Source organism: Podarcis gaigeae (genome assembly GCF_964106915.1).
Source record: "Podarcis gaigeae genome assembly, chromosome: 6".
NCBI lineage: Eukaryota > Metazoa > Chordata > Lepidosauria > Squamata > Lacertidae > Podarcis > Podarcis gaigeae.
In genome coordinates, this window is record NC_139682.1 from 45,915,133 (window position 1) to 45,942,355 (window position 27,223).

The 27,223-nt window shown below is 43.5% G+C and overlaps 3 protein-coding genes across 3 annotated transcripts in view; 1 reads left to right on the forward strand and 2 right to left on the reverse strand.

The window, feature by feature from the left end:
* Positions 1-27,223, reverse strand: part of ETV7 (ETS variant transcription factor 7) — a 741,840-nt gene that overhangs the window by 475,643 nt on the left and 238,974 nt on the right. The window lies entirely within an intron of this gene.
* Positions 1,653-13,337, forward strand: UQCC2 (ubiquinol-cytochrome c reductase complex assembly factor 2). Its single transcript, XM_083745155.1, has 4 exons — positions 1,653-1,849; positions 8,413-8,487; positions 9,449-9,518; positions 10,789-13,337. Exons 1-4 carry the CDS (start codon positions 1,712-1,714, stop codon positions 10,881-10,883), a joined length of 378 nt encoding a protein of 125 aa, XP_083601281.1. The 5' UTR covers positions 1,653-1,711; the 3' UTR covers positions 10,884-13,337.
* Positions 12,361-27,223, reverse strand: part of ITPR3 (inositol 1,4,5-trisphosphate receptor type 3) — a 97,347-nt gene continuing 82,484 nt past the window's right edge. Inside the window, exons 47-58 of the mRNA XM_083744902.1 lie at positions 25,576-25,686; positions 24,352-24,544; positions 22,844-22,969; positions 20,949-21,121; positions 20,217-20,381; positions 19,606-19,798; positions 17,566-17,670; positions 16,746-16,870; positions 16,039-16,204; positions 15,019-15,179; positions 14,358-14,519; positions 12,361-13,309 (exon numbers count right to left, since the gene is read on the reverse strand). Of these exons, the coding sequence (XP_083601028.1) occupies positions 13,241-13,309; positions 14,358-14,519; positions 15,019-15,179; positions 16,039-16,204; positions 16,746-16,870; positions 17,566-17,670; positions 19,606-19,798; positions 20,217-20,381; positions 20,949-21,121; positions 22,844-22,969; positions 24,352-24,544; positions 25,576-25,686 (1,749 nt within the window). The 3' untranslated portion in view covers positions 12,361-13,240. The remainder of the gene's footprint in view (positions 13,310-14,357; positions 14,520-15,018; positions 15,180-16,038; positions 16,205-16,745; positions 16,871-17,565; positions 17,671-19,605; positions 19,799-20,216; positions 20,382-20,948; positions 21,122-22,843; positions 22,970-24,351; positions 24,545-25,575; positions 25,687-27,223) is intronic.

The window sequence follows — 27,223 nt, forward strand, 5'->3', positions numbered from 1 at the left end:
TAAATGTTTTATTTGCAGAGTAAACCCATTGAAATCCATGGACTTAAGTTAGCCAAGTTATATCTATTGATCTTAATGGGTCTACTGTGACCACCAGATACCATCCTAACACATTTTATTATGGCATGGAGTTTCATGGACTTGAGCTCACATCATCAGATGCAAATGTAGTTCATCTTCTGCCAAGATTCAGACAACTGTGCATTTTACATATTGTGGGCTATCCAACTAGCCCTTCTGTGTTAACCATATGATTGCATCCTGTAAAAAAGAGCCTTAAAATTATGTGTGGCTGTGCAGATTAAGACTGAAATTCTGTCAACATTTATTTCGCAGTAAATCCCAATGAATTCTTACTTTGAAGGAAGCATGAATAGGATTGTACAGCATAGCTGCGGTCCTGAACTTGCTTCCGAAAAACTAAGTCCCACTGAAATAATGAGACTCACTTCTGAATTAACCCCTAAAAGGTACTATGCATCTCATAGATGGGAGTAAGAAAAAGATCGCCTCCAACTAGCCATGTAAATCACGTAGCTTCTCCCAAAGAATACTGGGAATTCGAGTTTGTTAAGGGTACTGGGAATTGCTGCTTTTTGAAGGATAAACTACAATTCCCAAAATTCTTTGGGAGAAATCATGTGTGAATCAAACTCAAACTTCCACGGGTCTCCTTTGCTGCTTTGCAGAAGACGACGCCCCTACCAATCTCTCTCCACTTCCAACACGGGCGCACCCGTAAATACCGAAGAATGAGCACCATCCCTAAAGTCTTCCCAATCCAACGAATCTGCATAGAAATAGGAAAAAATAACGATGTAGCATGTTGCCAGATTTCTGGTTTCTACGGACTCCGTCCCCGAATCCCCTTGCGCAAACCCACAGAAACCTATAGAAAAATTCTGAATTTTACCGCAGCTGTCATTGGGCGGACAAAGAAATTTCAAAAGATAGCAGCAAAGACAAAGTGCTCTTTGTGATTCGGGCCTTGTTTCTTATTGTGACAAACGAATGCAGTTAGTTTCTGAACATTTATAAATGCAAAGTCTCTGCAGGCAAGCTTCTGTATGCTACTGGAGGAATTTAGGGAGATCGACTTTGGCTGCAATTTGGGGGTGTTTTGCGTGAATCTTTCTCTTTTCTTTTCCTCCTCCCCCCCCCAAAAAAAATCCAAGCAAGTCTCAGACTGAACCCCAAAGTGCAACCCTGCAGAGCTGTCATAAAGCGCTGGTGTCAACCGCACATATTCCAACTTCGGGAAATGATGATCGGCATTTGGAATTTGCATTGACAGGGCTACTTTTCAAATGCTCAATTAGTCCCGAGTCAGGAGGAGGAGCATGAAGTCCCTTTGCCGCTAACTCTTAGTTTTCGGTGGGCACGACCCAGCTGCTCAATCACAGCGACCGTATCCCAGATTTCTCCGTTCATTTCCATGAATCCGTTTCGCCAATGTAAACCCGGAATGTTGTCATCCTGAAAAAGAGAGGCGCCTCTCTATTTTTCTTATCTCTGCGGCCCCGCGGGTCTGGGAAGCTCTCTGGTTTCATCTGCGCAGGTACCAATCCGCTCTCTCCGCTTTAACTAGAGAGGAACTAGAGAGTCGGAGGAGCCAATCGCCGCGCCTCCGTTGAGAAAACTAATAACGGGATTAGCATAGCCCGGACCACGTGAGCCACGCGCCAATGGTGTCGCGCAGGCGTCAGCCAAGATGGCGGTGACGCGGTACCGGCGCTTCTTGAAGCTCTGCGAGGAGTGGCCCGTGGAGGAGACCAAGCGCGGGCGGGACTTGGGCACTTTCCTTCGGCAGAGGGTGGCGCAGGCCTTCCGCGAGGGAGAGAACACGCAGGTGGGGCGGGGGCGACGCCCGGAGGGGGAGGGGGAAGGTCGGCGCCCTGGCTAGCTGGTCCCCGTATTATTTAATTCACATTTATGTGGCGTGTTTAGGGTGGCTACCCTTGTTCTGGCAAAATACAGGGCGGTTTGATCTGGTGCTGAAGTGACTTCAAAGCAATACAATCTATTTCAGACGAACAGCCCCTCTGGAACTTGTCACACGTGCATACATACACGTGAATTTGTAAACCTGTCTGTGCTTAAGCACATGACCTTTCGCACGCCCTTTCCAACATTTGGAGAGGATCCGTAACTCGGGGGAGAGAGAGCTCAAATACAGGGCGTAGCATTTTGCATGAAATATGGGACAGTCCTGTATTATACAGGAGGGGTGGCAACCCGAGTGTGTTTGTGCCTCTGTGTGATGCTTGCAGGGCCGGATTTAGGTTTGATGAGGCCCTAAGCTACTGAAGGTAATTGGGCCCTTTATATGTCCAGCTGTTCTTTGTCAACAACAAATTGTCACTGGTTTTTTGTGTTGAATATATGCTATGTGGTAATTTATGCACCTAATAGGTATCTAAAGCCATTTGCACATAACAAAATATGTATTTTATCAAAGTAATTGTTGAACTGAAATACAATTAAGAAGTATCTTAATAGTGAAATAATTATTAAGCTCTCACTGTATGTAGGTTTTATTTTATTTATTTATTTATCTTATATTTTGGAAAAGTACATCCAATATTTTTTTCCTTAAATTTTGGTGGGGCTCTCAAGAGGGTGGGGCCCTAAGCTATAGCTTGCTTAGCTTATACGTAAATCCGGCACTGGATGTTTGCGTAGCGTAATGGTGAAGAGTTGGCACAGGCTTCTGGGTGCTTATTCCCAAATATAGTCGTACAGTGGTGCCCCGCAAGATGAATGCCTCGCAAAATGAAAAACGCGCAAGACGAAAGGGTTTTTCGGTTTTTGCGTCGCTTCGCAAGACGAATTTCCCTATGGGCTTGCTTCGCAAGATGAAAACGTCTTGTGAGTTTGTTCGCTTTTTTCCTAAAGCCGCTTGAAGAGGCGCAGTTGCGACGGACCGTGCTTCGCAAGACGAAAAACATCGCAAGACGAAAAGACTCACGGAACGAATTAATTTCGTCTTGTGAGGCACCACTGTACCTTGGAAGCCAAACATAACCCATTCCGGAAGTCCATTCAACTTCCAAAACATTCAGAAACCAAATTGTGGCTTCCGATTGGCTGCAGGAAGCTCCTACAGCCAATTGGAAGCTGCAGAAGCCACGTCGGACATTCCGGCTTCCAAAGAACATTTGCAAACTGGAACACTTCTGGGTTTGCGGTTTTTGGGAGCCAAAACGTATAAGTGCCAAGGCGATCGGCTTCTACGGTACAACGGTATTTCTGTGTCTTCAGTGAGGCTTACTCCCCAGGTAAGCGTGCACAGGCTTTTAGCCTGAATCAAGCAGGCCCTAAGGTGAGTCCTGCCTGTGCTGCCCAAGATATTTTAGCACCTGAGATGAACCATTAAGATGATGCCCCCACTTTCCAGGCCAGGCAAGAAGGGGGAGTGAAGTTCTACATCAGGGACAACAGGAGAAGAATGTTCTTCATCGGTATATGCTACCCTGTGGATCCTGCTGCCTGAGGTGGTTGCCTCATTCTAGAGGCCAGCCCTGATAGAGTAGCCAGATTCGAACACAGGGTGGGGTCCTTGCAACTTTAATAGTTGTTCAGAAGAGGGGTGCTTTTGGCAGGTGTCCCTGCCATGCAAGCAATTTTTAAGGTGCAGGAACCCTGCCTTTTATATCTATGGGCCTCGTCCAAGACATTCTGCTGCCTGAGGTGAATCTTTCCCTCCCCAAGTCAAGAGGTGGAGTACGCCAAGGCCAGTCATGTTGTTATTTGGGCAGCTGAGGCAGAAAATCCTACAAGCGTCTCTCCCCTGTTCTGGCAGTAAAATACAATAATAAATGCATCATAGTTTGGTACCCTTTCATGACTCTCAAAATCAGCTGCTCTTGTGCTGCCTAATATGGAAGCCAGCACTGTGCATCTGACCACTCTGCTATCAGGTATCCAGGAGAATTAATGAACTCCATTTTAGAGCTCAAGTCACTATCTAAATGCTTTTAATATATATGTATATATCTTATTTGAGACCTCACTCTTTGTTTAATGGGACTTGGTGCCAAGGGGCAGAGCAATTTGTACCCCAATTGCAATGGGCTGGGAAGGCTAAGCTAAATGGGCAGGAGTGCCATTGATGGGATATCCAGTAACAGCGCAGAAGATCCCCAAATAGGGTATTCCTGGGCTTGAGCCAATCTCACTGCTGCTGTGCAACAGCATGAGGCCCAATCCAATTGCATGTTGCAATTGTACTGCCCCCTCCACCTCAGTCACTGTTTGCACCAGGGCTCCGAATGCAGTATTAGCCATGCCAGCAGCAGGAGTGAGGGCTGAGTTACAACTTTTAATATGCAGGTTGCTTCACTGTGTGGGTTTTTGACTCTTCAGAATGAAAAGATTCCATTGGAAATGGGGTGACAAGTTAGAAAGTTCTTCAGTTTTTTTTCCTGTGTAAGGTGGGATTGCCCTCCACCGCAGCATGTGGCAAGGAAGGATATAAATGTAATTATGATATCAGTTGCATGAAATTCTCTGATAAACTGCTCTTGGCAGGAGTAAATGATTGAAGTGATGTATAAAAATACTTAGATAAATTCACTTCTCCCCAAGCCACTTACCATGACTGCTGTGTAATGTCCATTGCCTCTGCTTTTCTCTGGATTATAGCACAATTTTTGAAAAGACCTAATCACAGAAACACACCTCTTATTCCAGGTAGCTTAAGAAGTTAAGGCTGTGGCTTTAATAGCATATACAGTGGTACCTCGGGTTAAGAACTTACCGTATTTTTTGCACCATAACACTCACTTTTTTCCTCCTAGAAAGAAAGGGGAAATGTCTGTGCGTGTTATGGAGGGAATGCCTATGGGTGGCATGCCTACTGATTTTCCTCCTCTAAAAACTACGTGCGTGTTATGGTCGGGTGTGTGTTATAGGACGAAAAATACGGTAATTCGTTCTGGAGATCCGTTCTTAACCTGAAACTGTTCTTAACCTGAAGCACCACTTTAGCTAATGGGGCCTCCCGCTGCCGCTGCACCGCCACTGAACAATTTCTGTTCTCATCCTGAAGCAAAGTTCTTAACCCAAGGTACTATTTCTGGGTTAGTGGAGTCTGTAACCTGAAGTGTCTGTAACCCGAGGTACCACTGTATAGAGACTTTTGGCAAGTACATTTTGACATGCAGTGGTGAAAAGAGCTGCACATGTTGAAATTCCCTCTTTTGACTGACTAGTAAAATATACTCTTATGTGTATAAGCATCACAGTGCTGTACAAATGGGTGTCATATTAATTATTACATGGAAGTTCCTTTTCAGAAATTTAGTATATGTTGTGAACCTTGGTGCAGTGAGGAACTTGAAGTTAGGGCCAGATGAAATGAATAGTAGGTATCTGGATCTGACTTAAAGAGTTCCCTAGTTTCTCATTAAAGTCTATTGTTTTTTGATTTCCAGCCAGAGCTAGGTTTTCTGTTGGCTCTGATGCTTTCAAAAATTATTCATTTTTCATTTTTGAAGTACCTAAAAGAATCCAAAGGCTATACACAGAGTAAAGCAAAGACAGTCTGAGCCCACAAGCTTACAGTGTAAAAGACACAACACAAAAACAAAAAAGGGGGAAGGAAGGGAAGAGAAAAATAAGGAAACTCAGGGACCAGTTCTTAAATTTAGTTTTTATAACCATCAGTTTCATTGGAAACAGTTCAGTGGAGGAACATGCCAAAGGGCAGCTGGTCTCTTAGCTGAACTGATAGCCCTCTTTCTGTGCTGCAGTCAAGTGCCAAAAATTGTCAGGTTCCCTTGCCCTCCAGGTTGATGCCGGTTTAAAACGTTCATTTCGTTTGCAGGATGTATCTGCTTTTGCTGGATTATTTCCAGGTTACTTCACTGATAGAGACCATTTCTATGGCCTTGAGCTTTTCTTGATTTCAAGTCATGATTTGTTCAGCACTGAAAATGTTTTGGAGTCAGTTCTTAATGCCTGGGACATCAGTGTATGTATGCATTGTGGTAGTACATCACCACATAATGGTCTCCATGGAAGAAGAATGCATACTTTGCAAAAATTAAAGAAATAAATCTATGGCAGACACTCATTTTTAAGAGAGTCACTATCTTCTGAGCATCCTCAGAGCAGGGCTGTTCTGTTCCTTTTGTCTGCGCCATCCATTTCAGAACGTGCTTTTCCTTTCTTTTTGTGCTCAGAGCAGCTGATTCCTACCTTCATTTTCCTAAACTGTCATCGGTTTTGAAAAATTTAAATTGATGCTTGCAGCGCTGATATCAATTTGTATGTATAAAATACTTTATATAGTAAAGAGACTATTATTTTTTGCCAAATAGCAGGAGGGATGCATAAAGAGCAGAGTCAGAGATATAAAGGTACTTTGTAAGTCTAATGTCTGTTTTATCCATGTGTAATGAGATGTGCTGGGGTATTTTTTCTTTTTTAAAAAGCTATTTCTGCTTTCCACATGATAGCTGCAACACTATCAGGGTTTTTCAGTGTGAATACAAAAATATGTAAAACTCAGTAATATACAAGCGGCCTGCCCCATTTTTCTGATTTGAACACTGGCCAATATCTTGGGCTGTGGAAGAAAAGACACGTCATATTATTCTGACTTGCATAATTCATGCAGCCGATTATTGCTTTCCAAGATGCCGTTTGGTCATTACATGACTACATATCATTCTTGCAGTTTATGTCACATTCCCCCCCCCCCCAATCTCTCATTAAAAACATATGTTTATGCATCACTTTTTCTATCTGAGAAGACCAACTATAATAAAACTTAGAAATGAATATGATAGTTAGATGACACACCTTCCACATGACCTTGAAGTGTGCTTTGTCCTCTTATCTAGTGCATCTGGGCCACAGTTATTGACAGTATCTTAGATTAAATGCATTCCCCCCCCCCCCCCCCCGTGAAGAGGTTTGCTCATGTTTGTTGATCTGTTTGGCATATTTTGGAGCTGTTTATTCTGCAAACACTTCTTTGCAGCACATCAGTGTAACGCAGTGTGAAGAAATCCTGTTTATTTGAATTAAGTTGTAATGGGTGTTGTGTAATGTGTTCTGACATATGTATCGTACTGTGCATTGTAATGTATTCGATGTAGGAAGTTTTCTGTCTGGTCTGGTGAAAACTAGTTTTAACTGTTGAATGGGGCCTTAACTGACAGCCGAGAGAGAATCCTTAGTATTCGGGAGGGAGGGAAGGAGGGAGAGTTTGCTGGGTGCAAGCTTGGAATTTTCAGTTAGGCAGTGGGATTGGGTGGAGCTGGACTTGAGTGGCCAGAATAAATGTGTGCAATATTGTTAGTTAATTGAAAATTGGAGTGGGCTTGAGACTTGGAGTTAAGGGTGGTCAGTGACAGCAGAGGAAGGGGGTCAGGGGAGGACAGAATGCCTTGTTGCCTGATAACTTGCTGTGGGTAGCTGAACCACTTGGCTTAGGCTGAGAAGGAAAAGGGAGAACCTGAACGTTGGTCTCTGGTGACTGGCAGGAGAGGGCAGATTTCCAGGGCAATGCAGCAAAACAAATCTCTTCAGTAGGTCAGTAAAGGGTTGGATGAAGAGGCTTCCAACAGAGTCCTCGGTTATAGTGTTAACTGGGGCGGGGAGAATACAAAAGCAGTTCAGCTAAAGGGCTTTAATCATAAACTCTAGAGTTGGAAGGGACCATGAGGGTCATCTAGTCCAACCCCCTGCAATGCAAGAATCTCTTTTGCCCATTGTGGGGCATGAACCCACATCCCTGTGATTAAGAGTCTCTTACTCTACTGACTGAGCTATCCAATTTACTGTTCCTTTAAAGCTGTCTTAGCTGGATGTAAGCTATTGGTATTTAAAGGGACAGTAAGAAGTTTTAAAAGTATAATCTAAAGATAAAGTGCTATTTTTGAAGTAACCAGAAAAACTTTTGCACTTCATAATTGTATAATAAATTAATGTAATTATCTCTGTTAATTATCTGTATCTGACTGGCTTTGTACCATGCCTGTACCCCAGATTTATGGAATATTGGTAAGCTAAAGGTTCAAAGGAAATAAGAGACTGAATGGTGGCAGGGCCTGGGTTTAGAATTTGCCATTGACATGGGATTTGGGTTTTGTCATTTTTGACAAAAAATGTAAGAAAATGCCCCCTTCCCTCAACAGAAAGCTTCATTTGTTCACAGTATACTCAGGACTTTTGGGTTGATACGTGAAAGAGCTGAAGCTTAGATAGGTTTTTGCTCAAGGATGGGCTTCTGATTGTATTTTAACTCAGTGACTCTGTTGGAATAGATATGAAGAACAAAACTAGTTTGCATTTTAAAATGTAATGTCTTCCTCTACAACACTGGTAATATAAAATTTCTGTTCAATGGAAGTGTTGTTTACACTCTAGGAATCATTTCACTGTACTTTTGTACTCTTGCAGATTTCTGATCCAGTGACCTGCGATGAAATGTTTGAGAGTTTAGCCAAAATCCATACCAATTACTATAAAAACAAGGTAAGTCCTATCACTGTGACCAGGTACCCAGTGTTAGAATCTGACAGCTGCCTCTGGGATGTGTTTTGTAATCCTGATACTAAGACCCCTCTGATATATCTTTAGCAGGGGAAGCCAACATGGCACCTTCTAGATGTTGTTTGACTCCAGCTCCCATTAGCCTTAGCCAGCATGTCCAATAAAAACATAGAATTATAAAGTTGGAAGGGACCACAAGGGTCATCTAGTCCAACCCCCTGATAATTATCCCATTATCAGGGTTAATGGGAGTTGAAGTCCAATAACATCCAGATGACACTATATTATCTACCACAGTGTCTTTGTTTTTTCTTAGAATCTTAGAATCATAGAGTTGGAAGAGACCACAAGGGCCATCGAGTCCAACCCCCTGCCAAGCAGAAAACACCATCAGAGCACTCCTGACATATGGTTGTCAAGCCTCTGCTTAAAGACCTCCAAAGAAGGAGACTCCACCACACTCCTTGGCAGCAAATTCCACTGTCGAACAGCTCTTACTGTCAGGATGTTCTTCCTAATGTTTAGGTGGAATCTTCTTTCTTGCAGTTTGGATCCATTGCTCCGTGTCCGCTTCTCTGGAGCAGCAGAAAACAACCTTTCTCCCTCCTTGAGCAAGCCAGTTCACCTTTTACTATGTAAATTGGAGTGGCAAGCCTGTGGCTCTCCTAGTGTTAAGACTATAATTGCCCCAATCCGACGCTACTGGCTCTGCTTGATGGGAGTGTAGTTGTGCATTTGGAGGACCATATTAGCCATCCCTGCTATTTCAGAAATGCATGCATATATATATGAAACAGCAGTGAGCATGTTCGTGCTATGGCATTTAGCGAATTTACTTCAGCATACAATTTTGATGCCATATAAGAAAGATTAAGAGAACATTGTTCTCAGAGGAAGCAGGAGGCTGCTATATTTATATATTTTTTTCTGTTTGTTTGCATAGTATCCACGTTTGAAAGATACAAGCTTTACTGGGGTGACAGTTGAAGAATGCAAGCTAGTCCTTGCAACAGGTATTTGGGCAAACTATGCTTTATCCATTTACTGTTCTGTATTTGGTTGGCTAAAATGATTCAGCTGCTCTTTACATCCCCCCTGCTTTGTTCACAGGAGTTTCCTCCCTCCCTCCTTCCCATAAATAGCCTTCCAATGAGCAAAACATTATGCAAAAGCTATTTGTAATGCACCAATTGTATTCTGTCTTTAATGTTAGTGCTAAGAGTAACACGTTACTTGAGGAATGTGGCACACTATGATAAATGGATTTTGTGTCCCAAAAAGTTGAGCTTAGTCTAGGAAATAGATGCAAGTGGGACCTGCAATTTCTCACTCCCTAACAGCTGTTCAAGGTGCCAGCCATTCCTTCTCTTGCAAGCTGCATGGGCTGCCAAGGAGGGATGCTGCCTCTTGGTTTTTTTTACAATAATAATTTGTACTGTTGAATACTTCAGGGTCCACCTGACCATGCTAATACTGCTCTCTTGTTTCTCATCAGCCCCGTTTTGCCTCCAGTCCTTTCAGTACAGAATTGGGGTTTTCAGCGTTTAATTGCCCTTCATTTGAGACACACAAGTCTGAAGAAGGGAGTGTGTGTTCCCAGAGCTAATTAGCCTCAAATTAAGACTCCCGGTCACTCCCACAATAGACATCAGTAATCAGCTGATTTTGTTGCTTTCCATTCTTCCTGCATTTCTGGTTTCTGTTTGGGAACAAGAAATACGATAAAGAACAGTCTAAATTAACCTGTGTAGAAGCTGCTTTCTCTGCTTGGTTTCACTTTTTACAGTTCAAGAGTTTTCTATTACACTATGATTTATCTAAGCTAACTGTATCGAGACAGCCTTTATAGAAACAGTAAATTTAAACATTCCTGAATGTCCTGAAGCTAAATAGCAAGCAGTCTTATGTCCTGGCTGCAGAAAATGCTAGTCTTTGCTGGCTCCACATGTACTGTTCTGACTAAGGAGAGCAGGTCTGCCCCGGGCAGCGAAACATAAACTTATTGAGATGGAAACGAATGGTTGTTTCACACCTTATGGTTTTTAGAGTGTACTTTAAGTGGAGTGGTTGGACATGATTAATGCGAGTGTTCAGGCATGTGAACTGCACAGGCACATGCGTCAGGGAACTAGGACTGGCTGTGGCTTTCTGTCACATGTATACATGATGGCAAACATACATATATCACCATGTTACTGTTTAAGCAGCCTCTTAAAGAAAATTGTTTTTATAATGAAAACCCTATTATTATTTTTTGTCTTTTCTGACTTCCTCTTAATGCAGCTAGCTTGAAGCAGATGGAAGAAGCAAAGAAAGGAAAGTGGACAAAGTTACGTGAGAAATTTTCTGCCAAGAATCCTGAAGAAGATTCCAAATGATAACTTTGTGACACTAGCCAATTTTCCTAAAGCTCTATATTTTGCTTCCTTGAAACAGAGGTTTGTTTGTTTCATTTGCTTACCTAGGATGATGTCAGACTTTTTAAAGCAAAGAGATCTGGTTTTGACATCTCATCTCAGAACCATTTCTATCTCAGGGAACAATGCTTCAGTATTGGGTGAAGCTATTTCTGGAATGGGACAAGCAAGGCCTTCTTGATTACATTGGTTTTTAGGCAGATGTTAGAAAGCCTTTAAATATATTGACATGGCTGCCACTCTTTGGGATGTCTAGGTGTTTGCATGTTCTTTAGGGAAAGGCGACATCACTGAATTGTATTTCATGGCTTTTTAGAATTCAGAATATTCCCAAACAAATACAGGCACTATATCATATAGATGTGTGGTCTTGTGTGTTTTACTGGAATGCCACCACTTATTCAAGGAAGGCACAACTGCCATATGTTGGTGCAAAATTGTTGCAGTAGAGCACTCATTTTCAAGCTATTTGTTTTGTAGAATACCAGTTTTTGCTGTAAAAAAAATGGGCAACAGTAGACAAGTTTCTAAAAACAAATGGTTCACCATGATCTGCCCCTGCAGTACAAGCAGCATCTGTTCTCATCTAGCATGAGAAAAAGTTAGGGCCAGTAGATCTTCCAGCATTCTGTGCAAACATGGAATTCACCCTAGAGTGAGCCTAGGAACATCCTGGAATCTTGTGGCAAGATTAGTCGGGCTAGTCAGAGCATTTCATGAAAACCTACCGAAAAGGCTATGTCTGAAATATTTGCTTAAATAGCTTCCGCATCAAGCAGAATCCAACTAATGCAACAGATCTTTTAAAAAATCTGCTCAGTCGTATTTATGTCTGACAAGTTTGTAGCTTTACCAACAAGCATATCAAGAGGTGATTCCTTCTCCCTTCCATTTTATTGTATTTGGTTCTGTTTGTGTTAACTTAAGGAAGTTACCACATTAAAACTTAAAACAATATTTGTAAAATATTCCAGAGCAAGACAAATTGCAAAGCTGCACTCTTGATTAATGAAATCTCCCCCCCCCCCTTCAACCTGCACTGTAATATGTACCCTGGAGAAACACCCTGCTTGGGTCAGAAAGGAATGGAAAAGCATATGGAGGCTGGAACAAGGAACTGTCATCAACTCTCCCTAATCATCTCCCTCTAGTGGCCACTCTCACAGTTAGACAAACCTGTACCTAATGTACTTTGTTTTATTTACAGTTGAGTTTGAGTTGTAGCCTGGCTGTTGAAGTTGAACTTGCAATGCTTCTAAATGGTTGGGGAAACGCTCTGGGGCAGTGTATGTTGGTTAGGGAAATTCTAAAACAAGTCTTTCGCAGTGTGGTGCCCTCCAGTTCACACCAGCCCCAGCCAGCATAGCAGGGCTGATAGAGGTGTAGTTAATTTACATCTCAGGACTTTTATAATGTACTCTTTTTTTTCTCTCCATCCTTCTCCCCAAACTTGTTTTCTTACACTAACTAATGACCCTTCAATGTCCATTCTGATGATAGTTGAAATATTACTGCTACCTTGCATTAGCCAACTGAAATAATCCAGTTCTACCACCTTTTAACCTTCCCAGAAGCAGGCTAACGCCTAAGTGTGTACTGTCTTCTAACCTATTGTGTGGGCAAGAGGGGGAAGAGATTGCTCTTTCACAGTGCAGCACAAACATGCAATCTTCCGCTAACGCTGATAAAAGTCTCTCCATGGAACAAAATGCCATTGCATTTCTCAACAATGCAATCTGCCGCTCATCTTCAGTCGAAGTGTTAAGCTAATAGTAGATTTTCTTAGTTTCTTCTTGGGTTAGATAGGATTCTAGAGATGAAGAAAAATGCCAGTGACTCCAGGAAAACTGAGATGACAAGCTTGTAAAGAGAGATCCATGTATGTTGAATTTCATGGACTCTGTTAAAATAAGTTAAAATATAGCAACTACTACTTGCTAGTAACAGTGTCAATCCTATTTGCACCTGGCTGCGAAGCCATCAAAATGTAGTGCATGGAGACAGATAACCCATGTTATAGCAACAGAGCTATCATAAGGAGCAGCAAAGCTCCCAAATGTATGGTAAACTATGAATCCGCACAAAGCGACAAATCATACTAGTTGTCAGCTTCAGGTCTCTCTCTTGAATAAAATGCAATCAGCCCTGCTGGAGATGAACAGAAGGTGGTGCCGGAATGCCAAAATATGAATCATCATGACATGAATCGGCTTTCTTTGATGGATGAGATCTGTGCTGGCAACCTAGTACCAAATATCCTCCTCAGGAAGTGCATATGTAAAGTAGAGTTTTAGCTTGGTGAAGTAGATTCTGCTGTCTCAGTGGTTCAGACTGTTCTGGACATCCACAAAGCCCATCCGCTGCCTTCGCTTCCTTTGCTCTGTCATCTGGAATATAAAAACGGGGGATTGAAAAGATGGTTTTCATTTCTTCAGTTGAATTCACAACACCATTCTTTTATCAAATTTACAAGTGTTACAAGTGTTCTCTGCCACAAACCCCTGCATGTTGAAGCTTGTGTACTCAGCTAACTGGCATTACTCGTGTAGAAATGTGCCCACACTTCCCTGACCTACATGTTGTAGAGCAGGGAGGGGGGTAACCTTCAGCCACAGGCCAGGGATGCCAACTTGAATAAAATATGGGGGAAGGGCAAGTATGCCCTACCCCGATTAATTACAAGACGCTGCAGGCACACACTATTTGAATGGCATTGCCTATGCTCAAAAATTTCAGGGGGGATTAAGCTGCCCATTCATCAGCTGATGCACAGAGAATTCAATCCATAGTGGCTCTCTCCCCCGTTGCCTGTGGGCCAACTATGACAGATGGGTGGTCCTGTTGGGTGGGGGAGATGAAGATGTGGCCCATAAAGGTTCTCCACCCCCATTGTAGAAAGAGATCAGTTAAGGCAGATGTTATCTTTGGGACAATGCATCCTCTACTGTTAATCTTTTTGGGGCAACCTGCTATTAGCTTTCACCAAATAAGAGTTCTTTGCAGAACAGCATTTGAAAAGACTAACTGTGGCAATAGCTACGAGTTGGATTGTGTGCTTGGAATATACGAGAGGAATAGTTTGAATCTCAGGGTTGGCAAAGGCTAGCTGTTTGCCACATTGTTAATTGTAATCCTAACATTTTACTTATTTATTTTGACAGTTATTAACCATGCCCTCTGGACAGCCTGCACAAAATTCAAAGCAATAAGATACCTTTGCAGTTCTATGAATGTTGCCAGGGCTGCTCTGTGCTTCATCTAAAAGCAATTGCATTCAGACAACAGAATTTCCCCCCCAGAGAGCATTATTTAGTTGAAGGGTTAGCAAACATGGTCTAATTCTATGACATCCCAAAGTTCCAAAAAGGCGCTACTTCTCTTAGTTCATTCCCTTAGTCCCTCTCCAAAGCACCCCGTTCTTAAAGTTTCTCATACCTGCTCCTTCAGCTCATTCAGCTGTGATGTGAGATGGGATACCAATTTCATGGTGGAATTCAGTTTATCCTGTAGACATCGGATCTCGTTCTGCTCCCCTTCACCTTCGTTGCTGACCAGTGACATGGCTCGCATCCGAGGGAACCAGTCCAGGTTCTTGTTCTGGAACAGTCATTGCAGGAAACAAGTGTTTTAAAGGAAGGAATAACTAATCAGAACAAAAGTAGCCTGGCGCCGCAAAACAGGTAGGGCAGAACCTAAGAGAGGGCAGTTAACTGAACTGTCAAGAACAAAGACTCTGGTGCTAAGTGCTGCCTGTTGGAGCAAGAGAGAGGTGTTATCCTTCCACTGATAGAGGAGCCATTCTGCAATAAAGTTAGAGCACCCAGTGTATTAATAGCACCCCTTCAAAAGCACTATACAGAAATTAAAAACCAAGACAGTCCTTGCTTACAAGCCAGTACAGGTACCAATTCTTGAAGTTACATCCTCTCATACGTCTGGCCACTGGCAGAGGCCAGATTGCAAAACTGAAGGGAAGTAGACCCAGGCCATCTGATTTTATTTGAGATTATATACATCACACACAGGCTGCCCACTAAAACTGCCTTTTTCCAAAGTGAAACTCTTCCCACCATGCAAGAGTATTGATTGCCTTTACCTTTATCATTTGTGCTACGTAGCTCTCAGGCCCTGTGTAGTCAGTCTTGTTTTTGACTCGCACCAGCACTATGAAATACAGGTAATTCCACATGTTGTGTTCAAATTTAATGTGCTCCTCAAAAGATACAGTCTTGTTGTCAAACTTGTCCCTTTCGAGTCCTAAGGAAGTAATGAAGAAAAGGAGAATGCTATGTTATCTAGCAACTGCTGCACCCATCCCTAAGTCCCATTAAAGAGACTGATTTTGCACACATTTTTCTCTACTTGACCTCTACTTGTAGCATACAGAAATATGAACAGCATAAGTTGGTCAGTGGGGTGCTAATGGATGGGTGGTCATGTTCACAGCAGGGAACTGGAAGAGAAAGCCTTTGGGGTTCTTCCAATCTAATTTTAGCAGGTCTTGAGCAGAAAATGGCTAGTGCCTAATGTTCCCGGCTGAGCAGTTAAATTTCAAATTACAGTACCTGTTTTGGACACTTAAAGAATCTCTGTAAAATTGAAAACATGCCTTAAAAGAAAAGATGGCTGGAGTAGTTTATAACCACTTCAAGAGACGTCTTGAAATCTAAACACTAACGTTAATTGTGTAAAATAGGAAAGCTGAGATATTATGCATATTATCTCAAGTGATATTGCACTTCTGCCATTTTGCACCCACTGACAGACCATCAGAAACCAATAAAAATTTGCTTTGAAAGTGAAATTGTGGAAACTTAAATTTGAATGCACTAAGATGGGATACATTTCTGCTGTGTTTTGGATCCTGTATGCAGGCCAATGAATATCTGAAATACAACACATATGTTTGTATTGTGGGCAGTTTCAGCTGCTGCAGTCAAATGAACACCCAAAGCCTAACCCTCCTTTCGGTAGGGGCCTGAAGAACACCCCCTGAATACTTAGTTTACTTTTGGAGAAGGGGATAGTTCCTCCACCAGATAGGCAATGATCTTGTTGGATGTTTGCTGAATATATGGGGGTATTTCCCAGATAAATAGTTTCCCTGGGCAATTACCACATATAAAACACGTTGTCTTCAGGATTTCTTCTTTTTTCTGCTTCTCGCTCCTCAGATCTGCAAAGGTGTCGATGATTACACCAAATATGAGGTTGAGGACTATGATTATGACAATAAAGAAGAACAGGAGGTCGTAGATCACTCGAGCAGGGAAAAGAGACTCCTTTAGGACAGAAAGACAAGGACAGCCATTAAAAGAAAGCATGGCTTCTCTTATCCGCTTTGCTGAAAAATCCCAAACATTTCCCTCTCGAAATTGGCAGACAAGTTGCCAACATGCCAGTGGCTACAAGTTGAATAGATTTGTTTTGTAAACAGTGAAGAAAATATTTGGAAGGATTGATTGTGTTAGGTGTGCATAATGTTAGAATTGTACGATCTCACAAAAAGTGAAATTGTGAGAAAAGATCTGAATTTTAAAAGTAAAAAATGTGAGAAGGGAAGGTAGCAAACCAATGTGACAAGATCTGTCACACCCCTCAGGTTGGGGACCCCATTTGACCCATATAATGTGGCGTTTGGCATTTGGTATTTAGCATAGGTGCCCCTGCGCCATGTCACAATAGACAAACTATTGGGGAAATCCAAATATGCACACCACAATGGTATGCACTGATTTCAGTAGGGCACAGGCACCCTTTGTTGTGCTGGTTTAGACCCCTAGCCAGCGTTGCCTAACATGGGTTGCCCCCAAATTAACTCACATCTTTGGACGGCTTCCTGAGGATGTCACCCACACCACCTCCGTTTCTGAGGCCATGATTCAGGACAGTGACTATGCACATGAGCAACGTGTCGCAGGCACGCTCTGAATTATCTTCCTCCGCTTCTGGAATGCAAGCAAAAGTGCACTCAGCAGGAACACAAACAGAGCACCTATGATTAGCTTTTAGTATTGTGAAATCCATATTTCTTAGCTTCATTAACTATATGCAGAAAATACCTGGCTGTTCTGCCTCATCCTTCCTTTTTAGAAGATGGAAGAAAATAACAGAGACATTTCCAATAGCCACGTGCAACAGCTCTGCTTGTTTTTAAAATTCATCCTGCATTATATTTTTAGGGCACTATCCAACTCTTTCCATCAGTGCAAGGATCTCCACTTGCGAAACGAAATTTCCCCTACTCCTCTCCTTCCGTGTTTGCCCCAAAATTCTTTTCTGGGAGTTCTCATGGTCCTCTGAAGGAGACCTGAGGAGGGCACAGGGGGATAAGAGAGGAGAAGAGTTCCATTGTACAAGCAGAAATCCTTGCAGTGGCAGAAATAAGTTAGTTGACTGCCATCCTGACTTACTTACATGGAGTGGCCCCTAGTCCCAGTAAGATGCTGTGGATAAGTACCAACAAAGTAACTTTGCATCTTAACTTGGACACTAGATCTTACAATATCTTGTGCTGACTTCCGAGACACAGATCAATTTCATCCTAGCTGCCCTCTCAAGGTGCCGGATAAAATATGCAAAGTTTCTCTTCACTCCCACAAGCATCTGAATTAGAGAAAGTTGCTTCAGCCACCCCACCTACCTTCTATCACTTTGGGCTTGGCAACACCAGAAGAGCAGCTCATTTTGTCGCTACTGCATGTCTCCATAAAAGCGTCCATGTCTGCTTGCATCCCCAAAGGAGTACCTGGAAGGACAGGAGGCAGCAGAATTGTCAAAACATCAACTTTCAATTCATAACAATGACAAAGTCCAGAAAAGTTGTTCCTTTGACTGAAGCCATTCCAAAAAGTATCTCCCATCATGTTCTTGTTGTTCTAGGTTGCTATCTACTCAGTGTCACATAGCCTCACTACCACAAGCATCCTGTCCACATCCTTGAACTGTAACCGATCCCACAAGCTGTACTTGAATGATGCTCCAAGGACCTCCAACAAGCATGAACTAATGGTGACACTGTGTTCAGCACAGAGCCAAGTAATGTTACCCTCAGACTAATTCACAAATCTCTCACAGGAGACTATTGAGTGGTCCATTACTGATGCCATACTGATCTGGGCTAACCACTTTGAATAGCTCTGCTGCACAATTCACTAAGTACATAATAGAGGCCAAGAGATACACTATCTTTGCTCCCATCACTGCCATGTGGTACGAACAGCTATGTACTTGTACCTCAATTCAGTCAGATTCATGCCAGGACTTGCACTCCCTGCACTAGCTGATGTCTGGCCTACTTCATCACTCAGGGCTCCTCAGTAAACCAAGGAGCCTTCCAGATACCCCATGGCTTTAGAGAGCACTTAGAAGTGATTGTGTCAATAGAAGAGGGGAAAATGCATCTACATCAGCCAGCATCGAATTCACACACCAATAGAAGCTCTTTGAATCTCTTCAGAACAGAAGGGAGGTAGGGTGTCCAGTCCAAGCACTCAATGAAATGTGGACATGTTTAAGGGTTGTCAGGGATCATGCTGAGGAGGAATGGTGGGAGTGACCCCCTGACCCTAAATCTTCCCAGGAGCAGGAGGACAGTATAGATTTGGAACAGTGGTTTGCAGAAGGGCCTAGATCAGAAGGCAGAAGCTGGGAAATACTGGGTGGGGAACAGCTAGGAGAAGAAACACTGGAGGAGAGAGGGTTAACAGATTCACAGTCTTTGGACAGCATTCCTCTGATCTCCCCAAAGTCACAAAGAGCTCAGAAAGTCTCAGAACAGAAAGCACAGAGGGTACAAACTCAGATTACAAGACGGAGGAGTGACGTAGATTAATAGGGATGGAGGAGTGTGTGATCCTTAATTAGGAGCACCACCATTTCTAGGAGATGTGTTCTTTGTTCTCTCACTGTGATTATTAAAGTATCTAACTGGTAAGACGTCCCTTTCTTTTATCTTTTTATCTCCTGACACGAGGGGAGGAAGCCGATTCCCCGAAGCCTGACAGGGGGGCATGTTCAGTCTAGAAGGAGTGGATCAGGTGAAAATATGAATGAAGGAGGAAGAGCAAAGTCTCAAGCATTGAAGGTTTTGAGGAGATGATTTACAGAGACCTTCTGCAGGTGCCATGGGAGGTACACTGATGCCCAAAGATGCCATGTTGGCAACCCCTGAAGTGAAGCATATGAACCCACTGAAATCTACACACTTGAACAGAAGAGTCTTTATATGTTGTATTTTGAATTGGGGGAAGAGACTGCCATGCAAAACACATACAAGCCAGTTCTTTCACAGTTGCAGTACTTTGCTGGTAAAAGCTGCTATTTATACACTCATAAAAGGTTGCCCAATCCAGGAGTCTCAAATTGCACTTCCCTTAAGTGTAGCGCTGAACGTCAAAGCCTCCAAATTGCAAGCCTTAAGGACATAAACACGCTGGAGTGGATTTAGCTTGCCCATTACCAGTTATTCATTCTTGGTTGAAAGGTCTAGTACAAAATCAAGGTGAAAACCAATCCTTAAATAAACGCAGGAAGGAACATAAAGGTTTCCAGTGTAATTGGATGAACCCCGGTGAAGACAAATGGGTTGCTTCAGAAGTCAGCAAATCTTAAAATCCCTTCTGTTTAAACCACTATTGTTAAATATCAAACTTGAGAGATAGCGGGGGGGGGGGGAGCAAACCTTTCGATTTAATGTTGGGCAGCGGGTCTACTTCAAGGATGAAGTCATCTTTCAGAAAGAGAAAGCCTACAATGGAGAAGAGGTAGACGAGGATGAGAGCCAGAAGGGCTGTCAGAAGAATGGAGCGTCCGTTGCGTGTCACACTTTTGATGACATTAAATAAGGTCTCCTCCCGGTAGATCAAGTCAAACAGCTGAAACAGAAAAATAATAATAACTTGCTTCTATAGAATCAGTCTGAAGAGAACAGGCATTCTGTGGTAGTCCTTCAGGCACATAGTATCTATTAGAAGGTGAATGATTGCCATTCATTAATCACCAATATCCCCACTTTTCTCACAGATAAATGCGGACGTTCTTTTCCATAAAGGAACAAGAAGCCCTTTGGACTCTTGCTTCAAGAGCCTAGCAACTTCTCGGAACAGGAATTGGTTTGGTGTTGCTTGACAGTACCAAACCATCCCATCTAGTCAATGATTTGTATTTCTTTCTTGCCCACTTCATAAAATGAATAATTGCAATCCTAGCCAGCTAGGGAGAACAAAGCAGGCATAAAAAGAGGTGAAATGTTATGCATACAACAGGTAGATAATACAGAAGAAATTGGCATACCAAGATGCTGTAGAATAGTTCGTGCACAAAGAGTCCCAAGACGCTGGTCAAGATATAGGCAACATGATAGAGAAATTCCATATCCATGATCATGGCCTTATATCCTCGGATGAATGTTCCGCGGTTTCCAACAAAGCTCACCACAAACACAATCTTATTTGTCAGCTGTGGAACAAGAACAAAGCAGAGGGGGAAAGAGGCAAGCAGTTACTTTCTGGAGTGAGTTTATGCTGTTTATTATGCTACTTCAGCTTTATTGACAGCCATCTTCTGCTTTCAGTTAACACTGATATAAATCCATTGCCATTAGATTTGAAACTGGTCTTAGCTCTAGGCATGGTGCCAGTACCTCAAACCCCTTGCTTCTTTGTTTGTTGGTTGGTTGGTTTGTCTCCTTAATAAAATTTATACACTGCTTGATTGTGTAAAAAAAAAAAAAACCCTCAGCATTTTACAAAAGATACAACAGTAAAATCAAGAAAATTTCACAACCAAACCTAAAAGCACACAAAAGTTAAAATACTAAACTAGATTAAAATTACTTCGATTTTCTAAGCATCTAGATAGGCATATTTAAACAATAATATTTTTAACAGGTGTCAAAGAGTACAGCGAAAGCGCCTACTTAATCTCAATAGGCAAAGGGTTGCACAGTTCAGTGGAACTCATTCCCAGTTAAATATGTACAAGACTGCAGCCAGAGTTTGGCCTGAGGTTAGCCAAGTGACTTACATTGAGAGCTCCCAGTATGTTCAGAGTGAGTCCAATGCCCAGGTGGTAGATGGATCGCAGGATCAATGCCACAAGGAGCGGTCGGATCCCATAGCGTCGGGTAAAGAGAGCCATGATGGAGAAGCAGATTAAAAGCCAGGAGAGCAGGGGGATCAGTGGAGAATCCAACAGCCCTGGAAATTCACAAATTAATTCATTAAGTAGCCAAGACGTTTGTTTGTAACATAACCTTCAGCAGCAGCTGCTGTGATGGAGCAGAACTGCTCTCCTGACACTGGCATCGCTGAGACTTACCTGGAAGGTGCGGGGGTGGGGAAGGGTGAGGTTTGGATGCACACACACACCCCACCAGCCCTGACCTTGCCACAGTCCTGTCTCACCCAATACCTTCCAAGTGACAGAAGTGGAGCTCTGCATGCCCCGCTACTGATCACGTCGCACAGCATTAGGTGAGAAGCAACAAACTGCGAGCACACAGCATTAAAGCACTTGCATAGCAGCAGCCAGCGAGGCAAAGCAGAAGGCAGTGAATGCCATTACTGTTCATCCACAATTTTGTTTGTGATTTCTAGGCCTGGGTCTCGTTGGAAAATCTGCAGTTTACTGCTGAACTGGAACAAACGTCAGTCGGATTTTCTGCAAAGAACTGCAGCTGACAGGGAGGAGAACTGGAGATGCCTCCTTGCCCAGGATGGTGCAGATGTGCTACTAATGCATAACCAGCAATGCCTAGTGGGAACCAAAGATGCCATCACCCTGTCCCCTCACACAGGCACTGCTAGCCATTCCCCAACAGCACAGCTGCTCAGTGGACAACATTCTGCCTCATCTGTTTTCAACCCCAGATTTGAGCACCCAGATCTAAAGGGATGCATTTCTTTTAGGAGACCACATCAGGGTATGTACAGTCTACCATGAGTGTCATCTACATCAGAGGTTTTCAACCTTTTTGAGTCCATGGCTCCCTTGACCAACAAGATTCTTTCTGCGGCACCCCTGTGGGGATCAGGAGCCCAGTTATGTCGCCCCTTGCCTGCAGAGCTGGCAGCCTCTCACCCTTTTTCAAACAGCCTCCCTTATGGAGTGCTCTCTCAGCCTCCTCTCCCCTCTCCTTGGGAGTCCTCTGGGCAGCTGCTGCCGCCGCCCTTGGTCTCTGAACTGCCCAGCCCCAAAGAGAGGTGCCTCCTCACACTGCCCCTCAGGGGCCTGGGACTTGTCTGTCTATTCCTAACAGTGAGGGCTGGTGGGACTGGCTGGTTGGGCTCCCTCGCCCACTTGCTCTCTTACTCCAAGGCCGCTTCAGCTCCTGGCAACCAGCACCCCTGACACCTGCAGAATACCTTGTGAATACCTGCAGAGCTTATAGCCAGGACTGCTACAACAAACAGCTGTGCAAGCCTTTGGGAGGCAGAGATGCAAGAGGGCGTCAGAGGAAGGAGGGAAGGAAAGATGGACAGAGGCCAGTGTTGCCTGTGGCACCCCTGACCATAATTCAAGGCACCCCAGGGTGCCATGGCACACTGGTTGAAAACCACTGATCTACATGCTTGTTTGTTTTGAAAAACACTCAAAATATACGAACAGAACACAACTTCTTACTGGGAACTGGTTTACCAAAGGTTTTGCAGAAAGGTTCTTTCCAAAGGGGGTTTATTTTTAATGTTCACAAAAAGATAAGTGATTAGGGTTTTTGAAATGATAGCTTATTTGCGGTAAAGAACTGCTAGCGAGTTGGCTGCAAGGGCCTAGCTGGCAAAATTGACCGAAGAACCACAGGGCCTCAGATAGCATTTTCTTTGCATGAATACCAAGTGGGCAGAGTACCCCTGCAAAGGGATCCATGAATGCTGGCAATGGTTGTATAAAAATCAAAGTGAGCCTGATGGAACATATACCCATTGAGGATGCTTCGACATAAGGATAGAATAAAGCAATGATGATGTTTATGAAGACAGCCAGGTTGAAGGAAATGCTTCCCCAGAGTGTCATTCTGCGGGAGAACCAGTACATCAGTGGATTGCCTATGAGAAGAAAGAAAGGCAAAGCTGAGTATATCTTGTATGCTTTTGGAAAGTAGCACAGAGCTCTCCAAAGACCCAGCAATCTCAGTGCAATTATTTATAGAGCCAGGGATCAGTGCTCTTGTTTCCCCAACCCAGTTGCAAACACTATCAATTGCCAGAAACTGGGACATAATTTTCAAATGATACCTCAATATTTGTGCTCACCACATTTCAGTGGACTGCAGCACATAAAACTGGTCCGGGATCATGTCCTCATTTCATTCTTTCTACCACTGTTTTCTGTAGAAAAACTCACTAAGATTTTGAATGCTAACACGGTAAGAAGGGAGGGTGAAACAGCAGTCCTCCATATCTTATTGGACTCCAACTTCCATCAGCCCCAGCCAGCATGGCCAATGGCAAGGATGATGGGAGTTATAGTCTGGGCAGCCACAGCTTAGCCACTATTGATTTAAAGGGACATCCAGTCAGCTCTCTCAAAGTTATGAGAGGGGAATAGGGATGCTGTAGATGTGTCACCTACCCAGCAGCCTCCCTGACTGGTAGTCTCTGAGAATCCCCACACAGCAGCATTGGGATATGTCAATGTCCATGCAGAGGCTGCCTCTACAGATTCAGCTCACCGTGGCCTTCATGACTACTATGGGGCTATCTCAGTTCATCACAGGCCCCAAACAAGTGGAAGGGCACACTCTTGAACTGGTCTTTGCTATCGAGCGAGTGGCTGCAGAGAGAGTTTGCAATGAGCTCATTGTCCTGGGTAGATCATTCCTTGTTGACACTTGGACTGGCAACAGTAATATCTTCCTGCAGGGTGTGGAACTACTGAATATTAAACAGGCACCAGCTCTTGTCTTTTCGGCAACAGCTGAAGACCTTCCACTTTCAACAAGACATTTGCATTGAAATCTTTCCCAGTCTGCACCTGTACTGGAATTGTTTTCAATATTTCCTTTATTGTTTTACTACTTGTTGACTGCCCCTGGGTTGCTTTGGGAGGAAGGGCAAGATACAAATTTAAAGAAAAAAATAAAATAAGATGGTCTGCCCCAGAGAAATATAGAATTCAATGGATTATTGAATCATCCTGATTGACGTGATTGGCACTTCTGAAAAAGCTGTGGTCTCACTGTGAAACAGAAATGGCTATTGAAATGATCGCTCCAGGGCTATGGAGTCTGCATGGCCCCATGATTCTCTGGGGAGCTGCAGGGAATGAATTGGGTGCCACCTTCAGGACAGGGTCAGTGGAGCCCGGTGAACATCACTTGACTATCCACACTCCTCAACAGGTGCTTGCAGGGGCTGGAGCTGACATACAATTTGGCATTCTAAATTATTATCTGTACAAACAGCCTCCTGCCTTGTTCTAGTCTTACTGCGCAGTTTCTTCTGCCATTCCATCTCGTTGTGGAGGAAGGATGACTGCTCAAAGAAGTCACTGACTTTGCTGCCCTGGTCATCCTGCTCTGTTGTGGTGAACAGGCGGTATTTCGTCTCTTTGGTCACAAACTCGCAGATGCTGGGCACCGGGAAGATGATCTGTTCCATGCTGCGGTCCAGGCGCACAATCTGGGAGAAAGCAGAGATTTGAGGAGTCTTTGGTTCATATCCTGGAAGGGACCTAGGTCTTTCTCCCACTTTCTCCTGGTAGCTTAAATATGGGTCAAAGCAGTTCAAAACCATATGTATAAAATATACAGTTAAAACCAGTGCATCTGTATATGTGACAGTCACCCCCAGCAGCAAAACCCAGGAAATAAGCATCTGGGTTGGGGCACAATGTCTGCTAGAGCTGCAGCTAATCCAGGATGCTGCACCAGCAAACAGCATGGGCCAGTGCTTCAACATTGGCAGGCAAGAGTTAGCATCACCAGATGCGGCATCATAAAGGTTTTTATATGGCTCAGGATAAGGTAGAGAAAGGACATGACTAGGTGGAATCTTGAGTGAGTCAACCAAAGGGCATTTTTCAAAGAGATTTGCTAGTCACAAGGGAGGAGGCTACATTAGTGTATTCCGGCACAATTCCTTACATTCAAGCAGAACTAATGGGATGACAGGTGACAGGCAGGAGCCTGAGCTCTTGAAAAATTGGTTATGCAACTTCAAAGCTGCAAAAGCAGCAGCTCTGGTGGCTAATAGAGCCATCCTAAAGTTGAGGACGAGGAGAGAAATTCTGTAGAGGAGAAACCACCATTTCCTAAAGCCTACTGGCTCACACCAGCCAGAGCTGGAGGTTTTCTATTGTGTACTGCCTTCATTCAGCTTTCATGAAAAGTAGTTTTCCCACTATTGACACTAATGGAAGAGAAAACAATTATGCTAACTTCAGAACTGGTGTACATTTTTGCCATTTGTGAGGGCAAATCAGGGGAGGCCTTGGAATCACAGTATCCAAGACCCCCTCATAAGCCTCTTATGGATATTTCGGAGCAGGTCATCCACATGCTGTTAGATAATGAAATGCAGAACTGTATATTACACCGTTTAGGTCATCTGATAGAGAAATCCGGATACCAGACATGACCCCCCCAAAAAAATTCTAATTACACACAGATTTGAAAACGTGTAGAGATAGCTATGAAAAAAATCAACCCCACCTCTATCTGGGATGTGTGCTTCTCATAATACGCTAGTGGATCTTCCTCTTCCTCTTGGACAGGAGTTGTTGATTTCAGCATCTGGGTCAGTTGTTTGTTGTGTAGAATGAGCTGTGAGAAAGAGAAGAGGAAAATACTATAACCTCAGCTTGTAAAGGCTCGGGGGGAATCTCTTTCAGCTATGTATTAGCAATACATTTCCTTGTATTTACTAGGTATGACAAGCTCGGGGGGGGGGGGGTGAGGGGAGCATATATAGTCAGGGTAGACAGGGCCTGCGCTTCCCCTGGGAGACAGCCATTCAATTCAGCACACTAATTAACAGCCAAAGACCACTAATCTGTAAATTACAAATCACTGCCCATAAATCCCCACACAGAAATTGAATTATAACTGGGTAATGATTGTGGTCTTAGACTGTGCAATGTGAGCAAACAAGCTCACAGCCAAACAGTCAATGTGGCTATCTCTGAAAAATAAAAGCAACGTTGGTTGTACCACAGGGAAAACTCACCTGCACTGCTGTATAAAGAACTACCGGGAGGTGAGGGAAAGTGTATCCAGAGACCAGTATGCCCACAGGAAAGCAACACAAAGCTGTACAATCATCCAGTAGATTTCCTACTTTGGTGTATGGGGTTCTTTTTTCCTCTTCTGGTGTAACATACTATCGCTCAAAAGCTTTCCCCCTTGTTCTTGATCTGAAGGCCAAGAAGTAAGGCCCTTTCATTGTTCCATTCTGTGCCTCCATGACCTATTGTGAACCCAGGGATGTGGGTGGCTCTGTGGTCTAAACCACTGAGCCTCTTGGGCTTGCCAATCAAAAGGTTGGCGGTTTGAATCCCCATGATGGGGTGAGCTCCCGTTGCTCTGCCCCAGCTCCTGCCAACCTAGCAGTTTGAAAGCATAGCAGAGCAAGTAGATAAATAGGTACCACTACAGCGAGAAGGTAAACAGTGCTTCCATGCGCTCTGGTTTCCGTCACGATGTTCCGTTGCGCCAGAAGCAGTTTAGTCATGCTGGCGACATGACCCAGAAAGCTAGACAAGTGCCAACTCCCTTGGCCTGAAGCGAGATGAGCGCTGCACCCCATAGTCTCCTTTGACTGGACTTAACCATCCAGGGGTCCTTTACCTTTTTTTTCATTTTATTGTTAAGCCATTGCCTATTCCTTCCTGTGCCCTCTGGCTACCCTGACTCTTAACCATGCACCTTGGGTCATTCTGGGCAGCTAACAAATCCAACAGGGTCAAACAGCAAAAACAAATAGTAAAATCAAACAGTAAAAACATCATATAAATCATAATATATACAACAAAAATAGCCACTAATATAAGGCATATGTCCACAAACCTGTTCTGATGTGGTGTACCTCCACAAGAGTGAGTAAATTTTCTTAAGTAGAGCCAACTGCCATGCTCTAGCTACCCAGCCACTCAGTGATGTTTGAAGTTTGCCTGCAACCCACAGCTCTGTTTCATATCTGTTTCTCTTCTTCGACCACCTTTTCCCAAAGCCTCTGTCTCTTCTACCTATCTTTAAGTTTCTGTTTTTTGGTCCACTGCCAACTCTCCCTCCTTCCCTTAGCCACATTGCCCTTGGGCCTGTACACAATTTTAATCCCTGAAAACTATTTGATTTCCCTCAC